Source organism: Dipodomys ordii, unplaced genomic scaffold, assembly GCF_000151885.1.
Source record: "Dipodomys ordii isolate 6190 unplaced genomic scaffold, Dord_2.0 Scaffold48, whole genome shotgun sequence".
Classification (NCBI taxonomy): domain Eukaryota; kingdom Metazoa; phylum Chordata; class Mammalia; order Rodentia; family Heteromyidae; genus Dipodomys; species Dipodomys ordii.
This window is the reverse complement of record NW_012267264.1, coordinates 3,670,893-3,698,360: the sequence shown is the minus strand read 5'-3', so window position 1 is coordinate 3,698,360 and position 27,468 is coordinate 3,670,893. Positions and strand designations below refer to the sequence as shown.

Here is a 27,468-nt window from a genome sequence, read left to right as displayed (position 1 = left end):
GCTTTTTCCCCTAGTGGGTTGTTCAATTAGTGGCTGGTGAAACCGTTCTTTGATAAATTGTCAAAAGAGGAATACTTTTGGATTGTTCATATCTTGGCAAATCCCATGTGTCAAATTCTGTGGTATACTCTTATGTCTAAAAACATGGTGTTTCAACAGGATATTAACGATATGATCAAGCAATCTAATTGATTATGATTCATACTCCAAATGTCTATATCCCTTGATGTGGACAATAGCTAACATCTCTACTGACTTCCGAACTACTACTTTCCACTGAGTACTTTGGATTCCTACATTTATACTCACCCAGTATTTAGAGAACACCTACACTGTAGTTCATCCTCTAATATTCTTTGCTTACAAAGGGAAGTTCTCAGCCACCAAGACCAACTCTGATTCAGTCCTGTGGCAATGGAGACAAAAACGACTACAATTCTAGTTTTGCTCCCTTGTTCTACACAAACTAAGAGACATGATGAGGAGAAATTCAGCTCTTTTATGACAAGGGTCAAGTTCTGGTTCTGGAGCCTTCATTGTTTCCTTCCTGAATTTGTGATTGCTGAGAGAATGGAAGAATGTGAATAGAAGAAATCCATCCCACCATTATCAGAGCCAGAATAACTATTCAGTTGGCTATTTCTTTATTCATTAAACCAATTTTGTGTGTTGAGTGACTTGTATATGCTGGGTACTCTTTCAGACTCTGAAAACACAATAGTGAACATAATATAAATTCCTCACTCTCTTTAACTGAAAATTTAGTGCTATAGAGAATCAAAGATATTTAGGTATAAGTTCTGTGAGAAAGATAGAACAGAACTGGAGTATACAGGATAGTATTTGGAGAGGACCACTAGAGACGTGTGTGTACAGATGTCTCCATGTCAATGGAGTGTATTGGAAACTGTCTTAGAGATGTTTTCACAGTGTCATAGCAAAAAGAGTAAATCAAAGGCCTTTAAGAGAGGTGTTTTGTGTCACATTCTTGAAATGTACAGATCTGAGCAATGGATGAGAAGTCAGAGATGCCATTGCGACCATACCACACAAAACTGTGTAGATCTTAGGTGTAAGGATGGGCATTCTGAAGAGCAAACCTATATGATCTGGTTCAGCTGGCTTGAATCTGCAGGCTCCACAGGAGCAGGATCTGGGGTCTCATATTCAGGTGTGGGGTGTGTTTCTGCACAAAGCAGGTTCCATAGGGAAGCATCAGAATCCAGATATTCTCTTGGAAATTCTTTTTCTACCTAATAAAACCTGGCCTTTTAGCAATGTTGATATCCATCAGAATACCTGTAGCTAGAAGTGAGGTAGTTTTTTTTGTTGTTGGTGGTGTTTTTTGTTTTTGGTTGTGGGGCTTGAACTATGGGCCTGGGTGCTGTCCCTGTGCTCTTCAGCTCAAGGCGAGCAGTCTACTGCCTGAGCCACAGCGTCACTTGTGGTTTTCGAGTGGTTTATTTGAGATATGAGTCTTACAGACTTTCCTGCCCGGGCTGGCTTTGAACTGTGATCCTCAGATCTCAGCCTCCTGGGTGGCTAGTTTTATTAATGCCATTTTCACTCCTAATTACAGTGTCATTCCACTTTCCCATATGAATGGAGTTGACTACAAGTGTGTGCATGTGCAGGTGTAGGAAGTCAAAGAGTTAGGACTGAGGATTTAATGAAGAGACGCTGAACTGCATCATGTTTGGTTTCTCCTTGGATGAAAAGAGCCCAGAAGTTGTAAGTACCTGGCTACAGAGGAGTGAAGTATCTGCCTCTGACTTAGTATTGTGTGATTCTTCCCCATCCTACTCACAGAGCCTCCTTCTGGTACCATCTGTACTACCCATCTCTATGAACAACTGTTCATATATAAGAACAATATTTAAAAATGAAAATTAGCGATCAATGATTTTGTACTCCAAATCTAGTAAGGACAATTATAAAACTACCTGTTACTGTATATTTGTATTTGCAAATAGACACTTAGAGATTCTTAGTTGACCTCACTTCTTGATTATCTGATATTCTCAAGTAATCAATCCTTATGATCATCATTGATTTCTACATGCCCCACATCTCCCCTCACTCCATCAATCTAACTATCAAGTTTTTCTCCCACTTTCTGAGGTTAGCACTGACAATTTTTCTCTGAATTACCCTGTCCATGATTATCTCCTTCATGGCTCTGCTCCATTAAACAAACACATACCCTGTACTCATTACGCACTATCACTGTGAAAAGAGCCAGGGATTAAAATATAGAAAGAAGTCATTAAGGAGGATCTAGCCTAAAAGAATGCAGTGAACACTATTTTATACCATGTAGAATGAAAAAACTGCCCTGGGATACAGAGCTATTAAACCTACTTTCATGGAGCTTTGGTCATCAAAAAATAACAGGAAAGAAGCAGATGAAGTCTAAAAGAACTCTTAAAAAGCGAATGACCATGTCAAGAGATGAATGGACTGGACACGACAGGCTTAAAAGCACAGTTCTCCAAGGGGCAGGAAAGGTGTGACATTGCGTGCTGTGCTGGGAGAAACCAGGGTTCACGTGCAAGGTAAGGTAAATGAGAGATGACACAAGGGCACAGCAATGATATAGAGAACACTTATGACCAGCTTCTGGAATTCCTTACACACTGTAAAGGGGGCAAGGTCAGAGTCTTTGATGCCGTCTTTACATCTCAGAGGATGCTCTGATTTGCATCATCATCTAACAAGACGGTATGATGCTTTTTTGGCATCATTTTTCTCACTATCCAGTGCAGTATACTGTGCCTTGTCTATTGAATAGATGGTGATGTTACTAAATAAATTCTTAAGTTATTGAATAAACATTTAGAATCACATCTACTTAGAACCTCTGGTGCCTATCACAAGAGCATTGGCTGTATCAGTTGTCTAGAACTATGGCTTGATTATTGGATCCTACATCACTATACACCTATAAATTGTGCTATTCTCTACTGAAATGGTTTTCTTTTATGCTGTGTGACAAAATACCTGATGAGAATAACTTAAGAATGGACATGTTTCTTTAAGCTTCTGGAATCAGAGCTCTATCAGGGTACATGCGATATGGTGAAGAGTAGTTCACATCATAATAGGCAGGAAGTAGAGGAAGAGAATTGCCTGCACTAGAGAATACTCTCCTTCATTTCCATTTTATTCCATCTGAACCTGAAGCTTACAGAGTAGTACCACCCATATGTAGGGCATTTAGGGTGGCAGAATCTTCTTCACAGTTAGTTCCCTCAGAGATATCCAGTGTTGGGTTTTACTTATATCCTAGGCACTTCTCAATCCAATCAGGTTGATAATTACGACTGCTCATCACAGGCCATTCCGAGTCAGTGTGATACCCAACACTACTTAAACCATAACATTTTACTGTGGGCCTCTAAAAGGCTGATGGCCATTATAAAATATAAGGTAATAAGTCAATCTCCGAGACTCTCTAGTCTTCATAGTCCCATCATTGCTCAAAAGTTTAAGTTCAAAGTCTCCTCTAAGATGAAAAGCAAACTCTTGGCTATAAGTTCTAGTAGAATTATAGACAAACTAGCTACTTCCATGATTCAATGAAACAATGTACACCTACCCATTCCAAAAGGGAAGAATAAAAATTTAACAAGGAAAGAAAAGGCTGAAGCAACATCAAAACTAAGCAGGGAAAACCCTACTTCCTGAAGTTACATGTGCAGCCTCACAGGCCCGTGTTGCATGATGGGAGCTCCCATCAGGATTGGCTGCCTTGCTTCCATGGGCTTACTAGAGCTGCCAGTGAGCTGGACCCACTTGCTGCCTGTCTTTCTTGGTAGATGTTGCATGTTTCTGGCATCTGTGCCATCCTACGGTCTTCACTGCAGCTTAGGCTTCAACCTCACAGTTCCAGATGTCAAGCTGGTCTGCTACTAGCTTAAAGGGAAGCTGGGCCCTTCTGACTATGTATGGCCTCACTGGCTTCTGAGTTGACCAAATGAATGAACACACTGAAATGAATCCCAGAGAAATAATTCCCTAGGTGGTTCTGTGTGAGCTGAGTGCTTCTGAAGGAGTATTTTTCTCAAGGGAAAAATCTTTCCAAGGATTCTACTTGGTTGTGATGCATGGGGTTTGATCAATTCTTGAGATGTTCTCAAGGCATCTTTTCTATTATTTGAATGTAAAAGTGCTTGCTTTATTTTTAATGGTATTAATCCCATCAGAAACTTTGCCTTCCTTAGCTCCACCTGACTTTTCTGAATCAGTTTCAGGTTTTTTTGTTTTTTTTTTTTTTCCAAATCTTTCCCTTCTGGGTTTTGCCCTGGATTCTCATGACAAACCTGGCTAAATACAATTAGCAATAAGCAAATCCCAGTCTGAATGCTAGCTTGCCCTTTTCTCTCCGTCAGATTAGCTCTTCTATCACCTTTATACGTAGCCCATTGTACAGTCTCAAAATGTGGCCCCAAAGCAGCTGAACTCCACTAGGATGTTTTCTGTCTAAAACTTCATACCACCTCCCTTTTTCTCTGTCTCTCTCCCTCCTCCTTCACTCCCAGAACTCTCTTACTTTGTTTGTCTCCCTCCCAGCGAGGTTGCAGAACCCGAATGCATAAGTGGTCACATTTAAACAATTTATTACAAAGAAAATTTACACAGTCTTCAATCCTTATTTTATGGGACCTTTTTTTTTAGTGAACACTTGGCAGAACTAAATCTAAAAGGAAGTAACTCAAAGCCCTCCTGGCGTATCATAGCTTCAGGGTAGCATTGCAAACTGCCAGCCTGCTCCATTCCACCCTCCTGGCACTGGGATAACAATGCCAATTTTAAGATCTCATCCTAACCTCTACTTTAGAACACATAAGAAGGATAAAAAGCAGGCTAAATTTTCTATTGATCTCCAACATCTCCATTATAGGAATCTTCAATATGCTTCGCATCCCTTACCTTTCCCCAAATTCCTCCAAGGTCTCCTATATATTATGCAAGGTCTCTCAACTTACAAATTATTCCTACATATTTAAACAACTGGCTTTTTCCCTTCCCCTCCACAAATTATGCCAATGAATTGTTTAAATAGAGATACAGGTGGACCCATTGCAACAATGAGATGTACAAAATGTTATGTCGAAAAATGAACTTTACAACTTTGGCACAGGGGGAGGGGGCAGGGGAGGGGATGGGGGGAGATGGGAAGGGGAAACAAAGGAGGCAACAATGCTTGATAAGAAATGTACTCATTACCTTGCTCATGTAATTGTAACACCTCTGTATGGTATTTTTACAAAAAAAATTCCTACATATTATTCAAAGGCCAAATATATTTCAGGCCTCTTTTGCCTCTAGCTCAGCCAACTCCTGTGGAAATAAAGTGCAGAACTGGGACCTATTTAAATTGTGGATGGAGGGAAAGATAGAGGGAAAAAAACACTATAAATTTTAATCTCAAGATCTTATCCAGATTCATGGATATTTAAGACAGTTCATTACCTTGGGTTAATTAAATTTTGTTCTGCTAATTTACTGTTTTTATTACCTCTAATAGTTTCCCAGTTGGCACTGGAATTTTCTAATAGTAAAGAAAATCTTTTACAGATATTTAAATATTGTGTTTTCTATAACTATGTGTCTACTCTCAGATCTGATTTATATTTTATGTGTTGGTCAGAACCACCAGAATCTTACATAGCATCGTGCATTTTTTGTATTTATCCTGTGCATAGTAGAAATATTTTATAAGTCTTATCAGCTGTGTTGCTGGTGATGGTTATAAGAAGACTCTTAAGAGATCAATGGAAAAGAACAGAAAGTTCAGTTGCAGACAAAGTATGAAGGATTTCTGTTGGCTTTTACACATGGCAGTCATACAATTATAAAAAACTGGGAAAGTTGTCATATTATATACTCCCCAGAAAAAATTCTAGATAGGTAAAAGAATTTGGAAAAAAATTAATTATTGGAAAAAACTAAGAATAATATTAAATAAGAGACAATAGGAATCATAAATTACTGACATATAAAACTTTATATAAGTAAATAATTTTGTGTGAAAAAGTAAACCATCTGAACAAAGTGAAAACAAGAAATGACAAAAATGAAAGGGGAGGTGAAGTTCAACACCATTTTTAAGTCATTGAAATGTCCTAATTAGCAGAGTAGGCATAACATGAATGACAAAGGCATCCAAAAGATATTTATACCTCACAACAAATCAAATGCAGGCAAAAGAGCTTCTTATAACTTGGGAAATTTGTTATTACAAGATTTTTTAAGTTTTATTTTATTGTAAAGATGCTGTAACAGAGGTGCTATAGTTACATGAGTAAGGCAATGAATACATTTCTTGTCAAGCATTGTTACCGACTCTTTTGTTGTTTTCCCACTATCCCTTCCCTCCCCCACCTCCTGCACTCCCCCGCTTCTCTTCTCCCCCCCCCCAGTAAAGTTCATTTCCTACATAGCATCTTGTATCATTGTTGCAATAGGTAAAAAATATGGAACATTTCACAAATTTGCATGTCATCCTTGTGCAGGGGCCATGCTAATCTTCTCTGTATCCTGCCAATTTTAGTTTATGTGCTCCTGAAGTGGGCACTGTTATTAAAAGTTTTAAGCATGACTGACAATACCTGTTATGTACTAGTTAAATAAAATTGTTTAATATTTCTCAGTATTGGTTTCTTCAATTATAGATGCATCTGGTCACATGGGAATCCAAGCTCCATCCTTTGTGTTTGCTTGCTATCTGTATGTAGTAAAGCATTACCTACCCCACGGTTTCCATATGGACTAAATTAAAATATGTAAAATATTTAGTACAGTACTCAATACATTATAAGTACTCACTTTATGACAGGTAGCTAGCAAGTTTAAAACTTGAAATTGACGAGGAATGAGTTGAGTTCCAAATAACAAAACAAAAAAAATAAAGGTTTACCCATATAGAATTTTCCTGTTACAAACAGAAAAAAAATGGTGGGACGTTTGTTTTCTTAAAGCAACTAATGGACTCAAACTCATTTTGAACATTATTTTCCACTCTCTTCAAGGTAAAGGTTTCACTCTTCATATTCACTGCCTTCTAACTGGAAACTGATACTGCATCTCAAATGATCAGTGTCTACATTCCAGGCAGGAAGCAGAAAGGAACCAAAGGCATGGATGATTGCCAGTTCATTGTCTTATTTCTATCAGGAAAGCAAGCCCCCTCAGACAGCAATCTTATTCCTATTTCTCATCCAGATGGTATTACATTTCACCACTAGTTTAAATGTGCCTGGAGAAAAGAGGTTTGTGGATAGGTCTTGGATCAGATCCCCAAAACTGTTGCCATTAATGCTTATCAAAACAACAACGATGACAACAACAAAGGGAGTTAGCATTGGCTTAAATCTCCTTTTATTCACTGAAACTCTTTCCTTTTTTTAACAGGAATAAAATAATCCCTAAAAAACAAAATGAAGGTCTAATATACTTCTCTGGCTACCCCACCTTCTCCTACCTGTATTTTCATATATATTCAGGAGAATCAGATGGAAATATATCAATAACATGATAAAACTCCAAAAAAAATTTTCACTTGAAGAACTTCATGGACTTCTATTCTTCTTTAAAAAAAAATTATCTTTAAGTAGTGGTTCCAATTCAATATGTCAACTCATAAGTACAATGCCTCTTGATTAGCATCACCCCTTCCATCATTTTCCCTCTGTCAACTCTCCTTAAGCCAATCCCTCTAGTGGTATTTGTTTGCATGTAGAAATAAGCGAAGACCACGCCCTTCAACTACATGAATACATCCAGCCCCGATAAAAGTTTACAAGTTATATATGTTGAATGTACCTGTAACAAGTATCCATTTCAATGACAAAGACCCAAGGAATTTCACTGAAAAAAAGAATAAACAGGAATTACAAATCAGAAGTGATTACATGATGCCGTTTCTCACAGAGAGTTTTGAGCAGACTAATTCTTGTCTATGAAAATGTCATGGTAAGTAAAGAATGACATGTTGGAGAAAAGCAGAACTTCCAAGTAAGTGCAGGAACAGAGAGAAAGGTGTCTCATCAATTGTCATGTGTGGTAAGGAGGAATAAAGATGACTGAAAAGATAATAAACACCCACAAACTAATTAGAATACATCTGCCTTGTATTAAGCAATTCTATCAAGGCAAGCTTTTTCCTCCCTTATCTAATGGAACGCATCAATAAAATAGTCATTTTTTTTGTTCTATGCCACTGAGAGAAAAACAAAGTATGCTATTTAAGACAAAATTGCAGATAATCATTGTTACTTTGATTTAAATTGTGCAGACTAAAGGTCAAAACACATTTGCATTTGAAATCAGAAAATAAAGATGTCTAGAATCTTGATAAGAATTTTTTGTTGATCTTTCTGAAAATGTTTTACACTCATTTTTACAAGAGGAAAATCAACGAATTATTCATAAGAACTAGTAAATTTTCCAAAATCTTCTCTAATTCTTATGAAAGTTCACTACAAAGACAGGTGGTCAGTAATGGTTTAAAAGATGAGAAGTAATTTTACATTCATAAATGGGGAAAAATGCCTGTGATGATGTGGGGTCATTTATAGTAGACTGCATTAAGTAGGCCAGATCCATAAACTACTGGAGTACTTCTAATTTTTCTCGTTTTAAGAACATTCTGATTTAATGAATATCTCCATTCTTACTCAGAACTCCCATACAGAGTTGTTCAATATTGTCTTGAAAATCAGACAGTGAAGTACTACTATAAAACTTTTGCCAACTTCTTAGTACTAACCTGAATCATTATTAATCTACAAAAATCATGAGATATTAACCTTCTCAACACAAGGAACATGAGAGGTAATGAATTCTGCTTAATGTGAAGCTTAGGAAAAATGAAGAAGACTTGTTTTCCATAATGTTAGCTAATATTAAGCTAATGGAGAATATCAGAATTTTTTTCAATTATACATTATACCAATGGAACCAAATATTTCTTCAACAGTATTTTAAACCACATTTTATTTAAATTGTTTAGTAAAACTTTTTAACAGAAATTTTAATATGATTAAAAGTGATGGATCATACATAATATTCTTAATTGCATAGGTGTTAAATCAAGTGGTTTTATAAAACTTCTGAACAGCAGAAACATACACATATTAGGTATATCAGAATTTTCCATTTTATTTTGAATTATCCTTAAAGATACTTGATTTAGGTTTTAGATAACCACCCCCGTAATTACAAAACAGAACTACAACAAATAGTATGATTATTAATGTTTTTTCTTAAAGATTAGAAGCACGTTGTTAAGATTAAACATCATAAACACTATGGTATCATGAGAGTAACTGTCACAAACTTGCTTTAGAAAACCACTTTCTTTCATCTTAGCAAATTTAAATTTAAAGTTCAAGTACAGATATTATTTTTTCATGCTTCGTTTCTTTAGCTGCTCATTTTCCAAGGGAATTTGTGGGCCAAATATAGTGAATATTTTTTGGTTGTTTGAATATATTTGAAAGATTGTTTTGTGGATAGCAGATCCATAATCACTTTATGAAAGAATGATTGCGTTATAATAAGAGTTCTTTATTTCTTTATTACTAACCATTGTAAATTAATATAGCTACACAGTAAAAAATTGTAAAAAAAATAATGGGTGAAATACAGCTCTAGGTAAGTTTCTAGTTAAGTCAAAATTTCAACTTTCAATATGTTAAAAGTGCGGAAAGGCTGTGTCAGATTATTTGCATTACAATCACTGCAACAGATTTAATACACATGTTAATATCCTAACTTGGAAGTTATGACACCAGGAAGAAGGACCTTTAAGAGTGATCATGTCATGAAGACCATGGAGGTTGTAAAAAAAAAAAGTTACTTATGGAACAGGGAAGCCAGCTCTCATCACAGAGCAAATTTTCCATGCCCTGCTCATAGACTACCTCCACCACTGTGAGAAATGTTTTTGCTGCTTTTAAGAAACCTAACCTCTCTCTCTCTCTCTTTTTTTTTTGTCAATGCAGTCCAAATAGGGTACAAGTCTCCAAGGATAGACAAGTCTGCAAGGAGTTTTCTCAGTATACTAGACAAATAGGGCAAATAGGAAAATAGGATTTTGCTGAAAATATCGTTATAAAGTGCAATCCAAAAAGATTTCAGTATACTTACAAAATCAGTGAATACTTTTATGTTTCAGACTCATATTTGCCCTTTGTGATAACTCCTTTGACACTGCTTTCATTAACAATGTGTGTTTAGCCAAATGCATTAGGATTTAATTCTTACATTAAAAGTAATTTCCTCCGAAGTCTGTTAAGATGTTTCTCCAAATAAAATTAAGAATGTGAAAAACTATTCCCAATAGATTTACCCACTGTATTGGAAGTGCCGCTTTGTTAGGTCTTCTCCTGGTTCTCACCTGAAGGGAGGTAGCTATAAACAGTTTGATATCATGTTGATATGTATCATTCACCAATTTAATCTATTCTCTTATTGGCTGAATCTACCCTATGGATGCAACCAACATAAATAAAATACTGCATTATACTGAACATATACAGACTTTTTCCCTTCTCAATATACACCAACTAATAGAAAAGGAACGATTTGCACAGCATTTGCTATGTATTAATGATTACAGAAAAGTGATGTTTTAAAGTACATGTGATCACTAGTGTAGATCATATGAAAATGCTATCTATACCTTTTTATATTAAGGTACTTGAGCATCCACAAATATTAATATTCACAAGGGTCTTGGAACCAATCCCTCAAAGATATTAGGGAAGATTGTAATGAAATTTTATTGGAAACACTCTAAAAATAGGAAGAAAACAAATCAACTGTTTCAGGCCAAGCCATGAAATTCTTGTTTTTATGAACTTTGAGGGATTCAGGTGTTATGTTTTGAAGTACTAATTAAGGACTTGTTGCAGTTTATTAAATCATGAAAATGGTGGTTTCTCAAGTACAGATTCTTTTTTTTATTCCCACACTTATTATTATTATTATTGTGAAAATATCATACAGAGGGGTTACAATTACATGGGCAAGATAATGAGTACATTTCTTATCAAGCATTGTTGCCTCCTCCTTTGTTTCCCCATACCATCCCTTCCCCTCTCCATCCTCCTACCCCCGCCCCCCCCCACTCCCCACTCCCTCCACCCCCAACCCGCCAAAGGTGTAAAGTTCGTTTTTTGACATAACGTCTTGTACCTCTCATTGCTGTAATGGGTCCACTTGTAACGCTTTTTAAACGTTTGTTTTTTCTCTTCCCCTCCACAAATTATATCAGCACCAAATACAGTGAAAGCAGGGCTTATACCCTGGCGGAGGTACATACAAAGCAACAAAGAAGTTATCTTATAAATATGTTGGAAACAATCGCAAGAAAGAAAAAAACATTTGAATCCTTATCTTGCCGTTCATTTTGCCTAACATCAACTTGTCTGACAGTTTTTCTGTTTGTCTCAGACATATACTAGTTATTGCAAATAAGGGGAACCATGGGACCTATATTTCTTTGGGCCTGGCTTGCTCCACTTAATACAATTTTTTCCAAGTCTTTCCATTTCCTAACAAATAAGGCATTGTCATTCTTTCTTATGGAGACATAGAATTCCATTGTGTATATATACCACGAACCAATAGACACATGAAGAACTGCTCAACCTCCCTAGCCATAAAAGAAATGCAAATCAAAACAACATTGATATTCCACCTTACCCCAGTTAGAATGGCTATAATCAAGAACTCTAATAACAACAGATGCTGGAGGGGATGTGGAGAGAAGGGAACCTTACTGCATTGTCGGTGGGAGTGTAAACTTGTTCAACCACTTTGGAAAGCAGTATGGAGATTCCTCAAAAGACTCCACATAGAGCTCCCCTATGACCCAGCAATCCCACTTTTGGGCATTTCCCAAATGATCACAAACAAGACTATACTAAAGCTCCCAGCACAACTATGTTTATTGCAGCATTATTTACCATAGCTAAGATATGGAATCAAGTACAGATTCTTTACAGGTTTTCTCTCGCACTGATGTAATTGAGTATTGGCAGAAGATTGATAATGCACTGAATGCTACAGGCTGTCTTCTTCAATTTTTTACACTCCTGTCCTCACCTGTACTCATCCTAAAGTGTCTACCTCCTTCCTAACTCACTATTTGTAAAGGAAATGGATATGCCTTTTACTAAATGTGAGTTACAATGATTATTTCCACATAATCAGACTGGGTAAAATCTGTGGAATTTGCAAATGTATAATTTTTGGGGGAATAATGCAATTCATATTAACTGTGGTAAAGGTTTGTTTGCATATTTTGGGCTAGTGTTCCCAAGGGAACTTGGAGGAATGTCAGAAAAGTCAGTCCAGAAATCTTTTAATTCTAACCCAGAGGTGGAAGGAAGAATGTAAGAAACCAGGGTAGAGGAATACAGCTAACCTGCACTCCTTAGAAGTGTATTAGAAATTGTGGAGTTATTCAAAGTCATTCTTTATGTATATTTTGCATTAAAATGTCATTTACTTCGTAAATAAACTGTAAGGAGCTTAAAAATATTAATGGTCATATTTCAACTTGTCAGGATAGTGTTGTTTTACTTGCTACAGAATGAAAGAGCAAAAAAAAAACAATAAAAACAACAACAAATGAAAACATATCCACTACATTCTGTCCAGATAGAAGGGCTAAGCAATTTATTTGCCTCATTCATAAAACACTGTACTGAACATGGGCAATCTAAAGTTCTCTGAGACTGAAAGGCTTCTTTCAGAGGCCAAGGAGGAATTATTTCAGGAGGAAATGAAGAACATTTGTAGATAAAGGTTGGCAATGATTCTGGATTGGAGATGGTGTTTGTGGTTTCTTTTTACTTTTCCCCCTTAGTCTGTTTACAGTTTGTTTACTCTTTAGTGAGGCCCAAAGACAGCTTGTAATGCAGTTCACTATGGCTTCTTTTATTCTTTCCACTAAGGATGCTCATTAAACTAGGCCTTTTAGTTACATGGCCTTTTAGTTACATAAGCCTTTTAGTTCATTAGTGGACAGAGTGAAGTCCTACTTTAAGGCAGTCAGCAATAGATAGAACAGAAGTGTTTCCGGGACAAACTGAAAAAAAATGAATCATTAAATCAAAGAAATGTCAAACTGAGTAGGATCTTAAAGAACCATCTGGTTCACTGGTTTACTATCCAAATTTCAGAACTACTGGGAGCTTTGAAGGGACAATGGATAGAAAATAAGGTTTTTTAATATCCTAAAAAGCTTAAAAAGTTGAATAGATGCCTTTGAGAAATCTGCACCAATTCCTTTCTTTTGCTTAGGATTAGATGAAATTAAATCCACTACTACTTAGAGTAAGGCCAAATATTCTTTTTAAGTGATTTTTAAAAGGAAAAGTGAGACACAAATTTTACTTACCTGGTGAAGTGCCAAGGTGAAACCTTTCAAACTAATCAGTGGAGAAAAATTGGAAACAAAAGTCATTTTTCCAGATGAAGGTTCAGAGAAGTGACTTCCTCAGGATGAAGTATTAGTATGAATGTGCACTACTGCAATGAGGGCCAGGGAAAAAATCTCTAGTTCTGCCATCACTACCAGTTCCTTACAGGTTGGAGCCATTGACACTGACGTTTGTGAAGAATTATCTCTGGAATTGAGTAATGTAGAGGTCTCACACCTGTTCTTGGTAACTATATAACTCTCGATTCTTGACAAAATGCCACTCTGGACCTCTTACTGATTTAAATATTAATCTCAACATATACCATTGTGTTTTCCCATACTGATTTCTATTTTGTAAAGCCTTAAAGCTTAAACATAAAATTGAAGCTCCTCCAGGAAATTTACCCCCTTATGAGGTGATCTATTTTGGCAAGGGAAATTTTGGGAGAGAGCCATGAGGCAGATTTTCTTAACATTGCAAAACACTGATCTAGTTGGAGAAACCATGTTGTGAGTGCAGCTGGCTCCCTTTATAAGGTAGTTAACCATACTGTGCCATGAGTCTGCCGGTGGGGTGTGGTTTTGAAAGACTTTCTTTGTCCCTAAGGATCACTAAGGGTAGCATCAAAAATATAGAGGAAAACATCAAAGCCAGATTCCAGTTAATTCTCAGTGACTAATATTATTAGGTACTAATATAGATACCTAATACTGTTATATTCTTTTATAAAAACTGAATCTTATTTTCCTGGGGCAGATAAATTCTCATATATACCACATGCCTCTTTTGCAAATTAGGATAGAAAGCAATTTTGCAAGTTCAATATTGCAAATTCATTATTTTCAACTGATGTCAGATATGGTCTGTGGAACACAGTAAAATATCTCCCCAAATATTTGAGCATAAAAATTGCATTTTGATTTGCATTTTGATTTACACCACAGGAACTCACTACGCCAAACATATTGTGTATTATATCATTATAATCTGTTTTCTAAGAAGAGATTCTTCATACAAAAATTATAATTGGACATGATTAATTAAACAGGACTTTAAACATTCATACAGTGAGACAAAAGGGAAATATTCTTAGGAGAGGATCACAAGGGCTCAATAACATTGTGTATATGATCATATAAAATGATGCTTATTGAAATGAACAAGAAATGGAGGTTTTTATTGTATTTTTATTGTATGGTTCTTTTTTCCATCTATTTTTTTCCCTTTGTCACTGTTTTCTTATTTCTCTACGCTTTGTCTTGTAAGTAAGTTTATCTGATTTGGGGTGGGGAAGGGGAAATCACAGAAATGGTGGACGAAAGGTAAACAAGTGATACTCAGTAGACACTATGTTGGAAAGGAACTATACAACCTGAGGGGGTTGGAGTTGGAGGGAAAATGTGAGAAAATGAGGGAGAGAGTGACATTATTCAAAAAGAAAGTCTCATTTGACTTATGTAACTGTAACCCCTCTGTACATTACTTTTAAAATTAAATAAATTGACTTCAGGAATTGACTTGAGGAATCTGAAGATAACTGCCTATGCCTGAAAACACCTGAATGGTTTAACTCTGATTTTATGTTATAATCAATCAGGGAGGAAACTTGAAAGGTGTCAGATCACAAGGTAATGCCAAGACGTGTAGCTCACAATTACATGGATACAACATATGGCTGGCCACTGAACCACCTGGTTGATGGTAAGCAACTTGTTTTTCTTTTCTTTGTAAATGACATTGTACAATGCTCACCTTAAAATGTCATGAGAAGCTGGCAGGACTGAATAATACAAGAGAATGCTGAGACACTGGTATATAGGAAAGGCTTATAAAAGATTACATGTTATTAAACTTTGGTGCCAAAAGCCAGTCATCTATAGTGCTACTCTGTTAAGAAAAACATTATTTTTTTCACTTTTTAAATTTTCTGATGCCTTAAGGTCCTACTTAATTCTTCCACAATGGTCTTAAGAAGAAGAAAAAACTGCACACTCCAGGTCATTTTAGGTTCAATTAAGTAAGGCTATTAAAAAATAAGAATGATATGTAGTATGTATATTATGATCAGTTGACCAGAGATGGTTATCTTGGATGTTTATGATTCCAAGCTCTGTTTTCTCAATATCACATTTCTCCTATGAAAAAGTAGAATGGAGAAGTACAAGTACAGCAGTATCTATGTGCTGATAGGGACGATACATAAAACAATACCCTGGCATTCCAGACACTAGGTAATAAGCAATGAATAAAACAGAGTACTTCTAAGGAGACTATGTTCAATTGGGAAGGGGAATAACATATGAATAACTACACCAGATGAGTAGGTGGTAAGAAGAAAAATAGGAATATATGTATGGGGGAGATGTCATTTATATTGTTGGAGTAATCTTTTTAATTAAGTCACTTTATTCCTGGGGATGTAGGGCAGAGAACCAATAACTTAGAAGTATTCAGAATAAAGTAACATTATATAGACACTCTGGGGGAAGAGTTTGTTATCATGTTGTGATGCAAAAACAAAAACTAATGTTTGGAAAGGGACAGAACAGTGATAACACCAGATACTGAAGTAGTAGGGCATTGGAACACACTGGGTGGTGAGTGCATGGTAAGCTCCCGGTGTTCAAGAAACATAGATGATAATTATACCTGTATTGTAAGTGAAAGGCCTGGTGACGGAGATACAATTTGTGAGGAAATGGTGGAGCAAGGAAGACCAGTGGAAGTCCTATGATTTTAGTCTAGACACTGAATATAGCACAAACTTGAGAAATATAAGGAAAAGGCTAGGTAGAAGGGGGTAAGATGTTGAAGGGATGACACAGATCAAGATGCAGTATATATATATATATATATATATATATATATATACTTTGATAAATGGCAATAAATTCATAACCTAAAAGTTAAGAAAAGTGAGGGGAAGGGAGGCATGGGTTGGGAGGGGTGAATGTTGAAAGGGGCAACATTGATCAAGATGCACACTGTATTCATAAACTGTTTTGGTTAATGGCAACTCGTTTGTACAACTACCTAAAAACAATAAAAATATTCCCCAAAAAGGTGCTATGAAAAGAAATAAAAGAGTAGTGAGCAAATTGTGGATATATTTTAAGGGGTAAGGCATGACTATTTTTCTTATGGGTTGAATGTAAGTAGGAAGAAGGTATCCGGATGATTAGATCTAATATTTGGGTATTTAGAGGTCAGTAAATTCCATGTAACTAAAAGACTCTTCCAGCAAATTCCCAGATGAACATCAGTGTGAAGCCCACTTGATTTAGGATTAAAGCATCATCTTCCAAGGAGTAATGAAGGAGAAACATTGGTAAAGTGTTAGTGAATCTCAGTCATTTGGAAGATAAAACTCATATTTTTCCTGACATGAAACAGACAATGAAAGACTTTCATTTTGTTATCTGAATGAAGAAAAGGAGAAAGTAAAAGAGCTAGTTTTCTCAATGACATTTCTATCAAGAAGAAATAGATACCTTAAAATTATCAAATAATTACCAAATTTAAAATTAAATAATTCAAATAGTAATCTGTGAATGGTTCTAATAATTTTTAAATATGGATATTAAGACTCTATGGTAGTCATTAAAACAAGAACAAAAAATGCCTCATCTAACAACCAAAAGGACAGTTAGAAAATTCTCCTGCAATATGTATTTTCAGGTCTCCCAGTTCAGGTTATTAACAGATGCATATTTGGAACTTTCAAAATACTGTACACAAACATATTAAGTAAGACTCACAACTTAAAATGCTTTCTAGTCAGGTGCTAGTGATTCGCACCCCTAATCCTCGCTATTCTGGAGGTTGTGATCTGAGGATTGCCTTCCAAGCCAGTCTGGGCATGAAAGTCTATGAGAATCTTATCTCTAACTAACCACCAAAAAACTGGAAGTGGATCTGTGGCCCAAAGTAGTATGGTGCTAGCCCGGAACAACAACAAAAAATTCAGGGATAGTGCCCCAGCCCCAAATTCAAGCCCCAAAACTGCAAAAAATAAAAACTAAAACAGAAACCATCTTTCTTTGGCAGTATGGATTAGGATCCCAGGTAACTGATAATATAGTACCTGCAAAGAGACCACAAAGCAAAAATAAAAGTACATGAAAACTTACCACACATATTATACCCACACAAACAGACACACACCTATACACAGATGTATACACCATACCAATGTGACTTTGTGGCTTAGATTTCAAGTAAACAATAGAAGAAACAAAAAATCGGAGGGGTAACATTGATCAAGATGTGTTATATTCATAACCTGACTTGTGGGATTGAAACTCCTCTGTACATCTACTTAAAAAATAAAAAAACAAGACACTTTGGATGATGTTGCTGTAGTCTCAAACTAGAGTGGTATCTCTGAGCTCTGTGTTTCATAACTGATGTATTTGAGGGAGGGAATGCAAATGGTGGTATCTTTTCCTTATCAATGTAATGAAAGCTTGCCACTTTTAGCCCACCAAATGCCATTCCGAATGGAAGGAGTATTTATCCTCATGTAAGAAGACAAATCACTGCTTAGAAGCCTAAACAGATCTCAAATTTCCTAACAGCTTAAATCACAAAACTGCAGGGAAAAATAGTTCACTGCATTATTGTTTAATTTCCTGACCTCCAAAAGAAAAACAACCTTATATACTTGAGTACTCTGGTGAGTTCCAGCTTAGTAAGTGCTAATATTATTTCTAAATACCAGAGAGCAAAGACAGGTGATTTTGTTCAGAATATACTAGTGGATGAGGTCTCTTTTACCTGGAATGAGTAAGTAGGTCTGTTCATAGATCTAGATGGGCCATCAGATCTATTTTATATCTCTTGAAATGATGTTCAAAAATGTCAGGGTGACTCATCATAGCCTTTTCCTAAGAAATTATTGCTAGGTCCTGAGACAAACAAGCAGGTAAAATACATGATCTAAGCTAGTTAGAAACCTGAGTATCCATGGCTCTATTGTGTGATGATGACTTTGATGACTTTCTAAGTTAGAGATTCCAACCATAGCATCTGCATTGTTGGCATTATCTCTCATTACCACAGCCATTGTATGGGAATGAATCAAACAGTGAAATGTAGGTATTGAATTATTCTTCTTTAATGAATAAGGAAGATCTTTATTTTTCAGATTTTTTTTTTTTTTTGCTGGTCCTGAGGCTTGAACTCAGAGCCTGGGTGCAGTCCATGAACCTTTTGCTCAAGGCTAGCACGCTACCACTTAAGCCACAGATCCATTTCCAGCTTTTTGGGGGGTTTAATTGGAGATAAAAGTCTCATATACTTTCCTGTTTGGATTGGCTTTGGACTGTTATCCTGAGATCTCAGCTTCTTGAGTAGCTAGGATTTTAGGAGTGAGCCACCTGCACTTGGCCTCTCAGTTTTATCAATGCACAAATATATATATATATATATATATATATATATATATATATACACACACACAACATAAAAAGATGCTTGTGTACAACTGAACACACATGATTTCAAATTGGACAAATACTGTTAGGTAAAAAACAGACTAGTCTTCTGAGTAGTATCTCACTTAATAAGTCATGGTCTGAAATATGGATATATCATATACAAGACTATTACTGAATATAGTAAGTCATTAACATTATAAACCTAAGCACTTTATTATAATATACAGAATGTGTAATATGAGAGATAAGCAAACAAGAATACAATTCGGGTCAAAAGAAACAGATTTACCTTAAAACAATATCAGCAACTGCCTACCAAAAACAAGCAAACAGACAAATAATACAAACTAACAATTCAGCTGCATCTTCTTGCTTTACTAGATCCCTTTGTATAAAAACAAGTAGGCTCTAATTACCAGTAAGAGCTAAGAGTTTGAAGGTGAAAATATTTACTAATGCCTTATCCACAGTAACATAAACACTGCTGATATAAAACTCAGGGCATTTCTTATCAAGCATTGTAGCCTCCTCCTTTGTTTCCCCTTCCCATCCCTTCCCATCCTTCCCCTGCCCCCCCACCGGATCCTTCCTGCTCCCCCTCCCCCCCACCAAAGTTGTAAAGTTCATTTTCGACATAACGACTTGTACATCTAATTGCTAGATAAGAAATGTACTCATTATCTTGCCCATGTAATTGTAACCCCTCTGTACAGCATTTTCACAATAAAAAAAATAAATAAAATAAATTTAAAAAATAATCACAAAAAAGAGAAAAAAAATAAAACTCAGGGCAGGGAAAGAAGTCTAACCAGGGACAATGGAAGGCATAGATATTATACACAGTTTGAGACATGGAAAAGTCCAACGAGTGAATGTTTGTGAACAGTGAGAAGCAGCTTTCCTGAAATGACTGAATGAAGCAAATGAACATATGGTCTTTATTACTCCAATGTCTTTTTCTGGTCTACCTCTGGAAACATGCTAGACATCTGAACAGCCAAAATATTTTTTACACATTTATAAAAAAGCACTATTTAGGTAACAAAATGTCTAGCTGCATAAAAAAATCTAAGGGAGTAATGAAAAGGTGAATGGCATTTTAAAAACAGCTGACATTTTCCTTTGTTTTACAGGAATTTTACACATAATAGTACTACCTTCAAAAATTACAATATTTTACAGATACTAAATTCAATGACAATATTAGATGAGATCTTCTGCAACTGTGGTGTCAAAAATTTGATAGTAAATTTGGTGCTCATTTCCATTTGTGACATTATATGACTTGATAAAACATTCTAACCATGGATATGCATCTACAAATAGAAAAGAAAATGCTATTTAGTCAGTAAAGTGTTTAGTGTTACAAATAACTCTTAGCAATTTGAATTTTTTCTCCACACAAAAGTAATTAAATATTTGACAGCAAAGGTAGTAATAATTTGTATGCTACGCCTTGATAACTACCTATTGATCTCTTGTTTTTTGTTTTCTTCCCCCCCCCACCCCCTCCAATTTGAAAAGCAGCTGAACCAGAACTTCTAATCAGCTTGATGCCTGATGCCTGGCCAGCTGGACCTCCCAGCAGGTAGCAAGGACAGAGTAATGCTGGCAGCCACAGATGCCACACCTAAACACTGGTTTTCTTCACAGTCTACCTATAACGTATTTCCAGAAGATTTTTTTTTTTTTTTGCTTTTCTTCAACTTCAAGTCTAAAAGACCTTTGATATAGCCCTCAATTTTGGCAAGATTAACGATACTCTCCCACACTGCTGGCAGAAATGATATATTTTTGAAAACAATTTGGCAGTATATGGCAAAAGCTATCAGGCCCAGTGAATGTTTTTACTCTTACAAACCTACCTAAATAATTCAAATAGAAAATTTAAACTAAGCTTAAAAATAAGGTGATTTTTGTTAAATCTTGCTAAGTTTTGCTAAATTCTGTTACAGATGAACAAAAACTATCATTTTGGGACTGCTCTGTGGCAGTCTGTACAAATTCATAGGAAGACATGTAGAAACAGAACACTGACATCTGTAAAATAAACACATGTCAGATGTGAATCTGTAGGTAGAAAATTCATCAATAAATTAAGCTAGACAGATGGGAGTTTAATATAGAAAATGGTACTTGTCAAAATGCCATCTCTTGTTGGTACAATGTCAACAAATATCTTGTGCTTGTGACCAAAACTACCGCTCCTTCATTTATTTCAAAATACTACAAACTCCTTTTATTCATTTCTGTCTCAGACCTCAGTAGGTATCAGAGGTATTGCTGACTATTTGACAAATTAGATGTTAAAATTTCAGATTCTAAAGTGAAGAATTAGATATATGTAAATAGTTGAAATATTACTGCCTACCAATTTTTGTTCCTGGAGGACAAAGCATATCCATGATCGTACCCAAACTTCTCTGAAGATCATCATCATTTAGGATATCTGAGGCTGGAATCTGGAAAAATTTATCCTTGAAAAAGTTATGAAGGAAATGGAATTAGTAAACTTAATCTTTCTAAAATCATGATAAAAAGTATTTCAACATTATGTGATTTGTTAATCTAAAAGATTTCATTCTTTTAAGATGGAACAATACATACACCAGAGTGCAAGTCTAAACTATAAAATATAATTTACTACTTGAACCCTAAAACAGCTTTGATGCACACGTACATATAAAGTCATGTTTAATTCTTTGACTTAAAGACATAATACCATACAGGATGTACTTATTTAGTTTTTCTCCTCTGTTTTAAGTTTCTAAGAAGGAATTTTCCTTGTTTAGTTAACTCTACCCCCTATCATAAAGATGGCACAGGACAGGGCCTCAGTAAATATCAAATAAATGATTAAATGAGTTATGAAGGCAGAAGAAAAAAAATGCTCTGTATATTTGTATATATTTTCCAATACACACAGAATCTAAGCCTTATGCCCTTTGCATTTGGGAACAATCTTAAAGTCATTCTGGGAGGTGATTTTGGTTGGTCTAACCATGTGGTTTAGAGTGAGGGAGTGTGGGGGATAGTGTTAGCTTGATCACAGAAGGGGATGAAGGCAGTTCTTCCCAAAAGGCAATGATATATATATATATATATATATATATATATGATATATACACACATATCTATGTATCTATATACACACACGTGAGAAAGTCCCAATAAAAGCTTCTATTTCACCAGGGTTTGGGTTAAGCTTTCTTGATTGAGAATATTCTATTTATATTGCTACATGCTGTTGTAGGAAAATTAACACTATAATTCTATGTGGAGATTATTTCATTAACTATTAAAACTGAATTATCAAAACTAAGAGAAGCGGGGCTGGGAAGGTGGCTCAGTGGTAGAGCACTTGCCTTGCATGCATGAGGCCCTGGGTTCGATTCCTCAGCACCACATAAGCAAAAAGAAAAAAAGCCGGAAGTGGCGCTGTGGCTCAAGTGGTAGAGCGCTAGCCTTGAGCTGAAGAGCTGAGGGACAGCGCCCAGGCCCAGAGTTCAAGCTCACAACCAGACCCCCCCAAAAACAACAACAACAACAAAAAAAAAACTAAGAGAAGCCTAGAGGGCTTATAAACTTAAGACAAGTGTCAAAAGTGACAACAGTCTTATGGAATTCCCCCTATCTTGATAGGATAATACCCATTTCCCTGATAAAGTAACTTCATTTTCTCTAATGCGAAATATGAAGGTGAAGGAAGCACAAGGAGGGATGAGTAAAATAATGCCCACGCAGTTTGACCCTGTAACTTTTCTTTGGCTCTGGAGTAGAATTTCTGCAAGGTCAAGAAAATCACTTCTCAAATTTTTATTCACTTTTTTTTCCAAACATTAATATACCATTACAAATGGTATATTAAGAGAGATAAATACCAACATATTAGATTCATGTTTTTTTAATTCGTAACTCACCTTAAATACTTTTAGGAATAAAGAAGGAATGAATACATTAAATATTTTAAAAATATTGAGCCTTTTTGGGCTGCTACTGATCTGTGGCATGTGCTATATTATTAACTACATGATTTAAAAATGCCTATGTAGTAATAACATAAAAAGGAAGTCAAAGCCTCAGAAGATCACTTCTTGGTGCTGCCACTATTTTAAGTTTCAGACTAGATCTTACTTTTTTTTTGCATAGTTATTAAGGCACAGAACTCACGGCAGGTCTAGTAGCATTCAGAGTAAGGAACAAGCTAAGTTTATCTGAAATAGGATTAGCATCTTCAAAGTAATTTTATAAAAGAGAAGCCACTAGTGTCCTAAATGAACAAGAAATTATCAAATAACAAAAACATATTTCAAAATACAACTTGATTTTATTTAGGAAGATCTTAACTAGCTTACTTACAGAATCCATGAGATAAGCTTGTAACACACCTGTTCCATCATCAAAAGTGAATGTCATAACAAATACATACTGCAGGGGTACAATGCCCAGGGCTAGTGAAGGAAACAAGTCATTCTTGAGTCAGCTTCTTGATTGGCATTCAGAGTTATTATAGTAATGTTAAAATTGACTTATTTTTTTTCTAGCATTCTTTTTTTGTACTTTTTTATTGTAAAAATGCTGTACAGAGGGGTTACAGTGACATGAGCAAGGTACAGGGTACATTTCCTATTGAGCATTGTTGGGTGCCAGTGCTCTTTAAGCAGAATCCTAGGCCCAGTTCCAGCTCTAATGTGTCACTACAGGAGAAAGGGATAATTTTGCTTTGTTGTATTTTTAGACAGCTCTCACTTCATAGTGTAGACTGGCCTCCAACTTGTGATCCTTCTGCCAGAGCCTGGCAGGTGCTGAGATTACAGGCCTTTACTACCACATCCATCACTTAATTAAGTATCCTTTAAGCTTTCCTTGTAGGTCATAAAACCCTAATAGAAAGAACTGTTTTGGTTGCCTTTGTGTCCTCTACTTCAAAAAAAAATGACTTACTTTATTGTATCTGGAAAATTTTTAAAAAGGAATATATCAAAAATGTTACAACTTTTTTCAGTATCAACTTAATAAATTCACATTGCAAATTCCTTTTGGAACATTGGCTGTATTTACTTAGGAGTAATATCTCATGACTTTATAATCAGTTTTTCTTTGATTGGATATGAATATAGTTTTATATTATTTAATGTGAGTTGATATCTTTATAGAAACCATAAATTGACTCATAAAATGTGACTCATTAAAATATCAGAATCTTAAAAAAACTAGCAGATAGTTAGACACATGGTGCCTCTCCCTTCATAGCTATTATTTTTAAGGTATAATTTGAATACACAAAAATGCCAGAATCTAGGCTTTCCTAATGTAGTAAGAAGAATAAAGAATCAGAGATGCTAAATCCTATGACAATACAAAGGTTCAGATGAACACCTTTGTCTTTAGAAGACAGCATGTTTACAGAATGTTATAACAACTTCCATGTATAGAACCTATATTCAATCAATACTAAGAAGGCATGTAAATATGAAGCATGAATTTCAGCATTTAATGTTGTTAATATATAGATTCTAATTTTCAGACTTCAAACTGTCTTCAAAGGTTAAAAACTAAACAAAAACCAAGAAGGATGAACTTAAATTCCTTGCTGAATAACCACATAGACAAGAAAAATTCTATTATAGATGTGACAGGAAGAATACCTTTGATATAAAGATTCATGCAAAAATAATATAAGATTTCACTGGGCCACAAACAAAATATGAAATAGCAGGATCATATAGCCATACGTAAAAGGAAGAAAATATAACTAAGTATATAAGTAAATATTTATACAATAAAATTTCAGTCTAGTAATATGAAACTGGTTGTCCAATTTTAGGGAACTAGTTATTTTTACTATATTTTAAATCATCAACTGTATTAGTAGATCTCAAACTTTGAATACAGCTGTTGGAAAAAAAAAAGGAACACCAGCAGAGTGGAATGTTACTGAGAGAAAAAAAACTTTCAAAGAATGTAGTAAAAGTATCAAGAGAAATGAGAGTGCCTGCAGAAAGATCCAAAGGTTCAATGAAAGACAACAGATATGTCAATGTTCAAAGCATATGTATCTTTTAGACAGCAAACAGATGTGACCTGTCGCTCAAAGAGAATCTATATTTATAATCAATGAAAACAAGTCATTGAATGTTAAAATATGTATTATTACTACAAATACTGGTAGATAAGTGATTCTGCAAGTATTTTAAACAGATGGTTTCTTAGACTCACTTTAAAAATAGTTTCACTTATAAAAGGTTAAAGTAGCTGTCTAATGTTTTCACAAATAGTGAAATATGTAACAGTAAAGACATGATGTAAAACTGTAGTACATGGAAATTTTGCTAACCTTCGGCCACAGAATAAGGAATCCATGATGTTTTATTGGTGAGAGAATTTAGATTTTGTATTGTCCGCAAACAAGAACAATTTTTACATCTGAAATTAATAAAAGAAAAAAATAATAAAATATTTTAGATGATGTAGTTTCATTGTTATAGTATTTTTTGCTGTTTAAGCACATATAATTTTATGAAGTAAATTATTATTATTACTATACTTAGGTGCTGGTAGATCATACCCATTCCCCTAGCCACTCCAGAGACTGATATCTGAAGGATAGAGGCTCAAAGCCAGCCCAGGAAAAATAGACTGTTAGACGCTATCTCCAATTAACCAGGAAAATGTCAGACTAGAAGTGTGGTTCAAGATGTGGAGGATTGGCTATGACAAAGAAAGACAGAGCAAAGCCCTATGTCTAAGAGTTCAGCCCAGCGAAACTTTGTGAGAATACTGTACTGTTTATTATTAGATAGGAAAAACATCAAAATTTAGATTAAGTTTTCTATCAAATGCCTATCACTTTCTTACCATATCAAGTCAAAGAGTCAGAAATCAAACCATTCTAAATTGGGAACTGTTTGTACATACTAGCATGCAACTTCAGTAAGTATCTGTTGAACGTATAGTGACAAGCAAGATAAAACATTAAAATTTTAGGTTTCAATTTCAGAAGTTCTCCAAGTTAGAAACATACCCATAGTAGTACACATTTCCTTGTATAAGAAATGGTACTGAGAGATCAAGGAGTTCCAGGTCTTCCTGGCCAGATCTCACGGGAATTACACTGTGAAACTTGTTGGATAGTTTAAAAATTTCACCGAGTGTTCCACCTATTAAAAAAGAAGAAGTAAACCCTGGTAGTACAAATATCATGTCAAAGAGATTCAGTACCTATTAAGACACAACATAGTAAACACTGAAGAGACTGACAAGAAACTTAATGGTTTCAAGGCAGGTGCTCTACCACATGAATGTTGTGATAGTTCTTTTTGCTTTCATTGTGTTTTGGATAGTGTCTTGTGTTTTTTCCCTGGGGCTGGACCTGAACTGTGATCCATGCAGTTAAACCTCTTCTGTGCCTGGGAATACAGGTATGTTCCAGGTCTTGTTAACTTTTTGCCTGAGATACTTTCCAACTACAATTTTCCCAATCCACCTGGGCAGTTCTACAAAAGAGGTCCACCTGGCCACATGCTATGTCTTTTGCAAAAATTTTCTTCGAAAGTGTGGCCTGTCTGAGATCTCTTGAAAGTTGTATTTTTTTTGAGCTGAAGATTCTATTTTAACAAAATTCAGCTTATCAATTGTTTCATGTACCATGCCATTAATGCTCAATCTACAAAGTTATCATTACAGATAAGGCCATAAAGATCTTCTCTTATGCTTAGAAGATTTATCTAAACTCACATTTAATTTTCATTGAAAACCCTGTTATTACTGTAGACATATTTATTTATTCAGTAAATATGTGCTGAGAGCCAATTACATGCTAGGTCTATTTTTCTAGAGATTGATGATACATAGGTAGAAATAAAAACAATGTATCCTGTCTTTAAGGAGCTTACATTCTAATAGACAAATCAATGAACAATAAGAAATAAACACATATAAAAAGAAATGTAAAAAATATAGATGGAAATAAAAAAATTCTGTCTATATAGCTAATTCTCTTCTTCAGATTGTCAACTTACCCTGAAGAATGACCTTAAAAATTTCTTTATATATGTATATATCCAAGATATTAGCTGTTTGTCTAGAAAAACATAGACAATATTTCATGTTTTACAAGTGCTAGTATATGTTGGTAAGGTAAAGGAACAAAAGACATATGTGTGTACACACACACACACACACACACACATACACACACACACACACACACACTAAAAGAACTTCACTACATTATCGGAAGGCAGTATTTGCAGCAAAGGCTGAAAACAAAACAAATACAAAGATACTAATTAGAGTAGTTCCTGGCAAATTGTAAGTTCTGGCACTTAAAGAAGAAACTATGTTCATAAAAATGAAACTTCAAACATATGTGTGTTTTGTCACTTATTATTATGTATTAATTCTAGAATAATACATGTCAGCAATAAAATAATACCTTATGATAAAGGTAAGTATATTAATAAAATTAAGCAAAATATTTCTCTAATGCAAATTAAATTACAGAGAGCTAAAGAAAAAGCCTTAAGGAAAATAATGAATCATTAAATCTGGCATGAGAAAATATATGGTGTATATATAAAGTGTCA

At 35.1% G+C, this 27,468-nt stretch overlaps 1 protein-coding gene across 6 annotated transcripts in view; it reads right to left on the bottom strand.

Annotated features, from left to right (window-relative positions):
* Positions 1 to 19,795: 19,795 nt before the first annotated feature.
* The window catches only part of Pot1 (protection of telomeres 1), a 54,751-nt gene continuing 47,078 nt past the window's right edge, over positions 19,796 to 27,468 (bottom strand). For 5 of the 6 annotated variants that reach the window (XM_013020041.1, XM_013020044.1, XM_013020042.1 and 2 more), the window contains 5 exons: positions 25,905 to 26,040; positions 25,218 to 25,306; positions 23,240 to 23,331; positions 21,252 to 21,357; positions 19,796 to 20,196 (listed from right to left, as the gene is read on the bottom strand). In XM_013020041.1, the coding sequence (XP_012875495.1) occupies positions 20,084 to 20,196; positions 21,252 to 21,357; positions 23,240 to 23,331; positions 25,218 to 25,306; positions 25,905 to 26,040 (536 nt within the window). In that variant the 3' untranslated portion in view covers positions 19,796 to 20,083. The remainder of the gene's footprint in view (positions 20,197 to 21,251; positions 21,358 to 23,239; positions 23,332 to 25,217; positions 25,307 to 25,904; positions 26,041 to 27,468) is intronic. The other variant, XM_013020045.1, reaches the window with a different exon arrangement.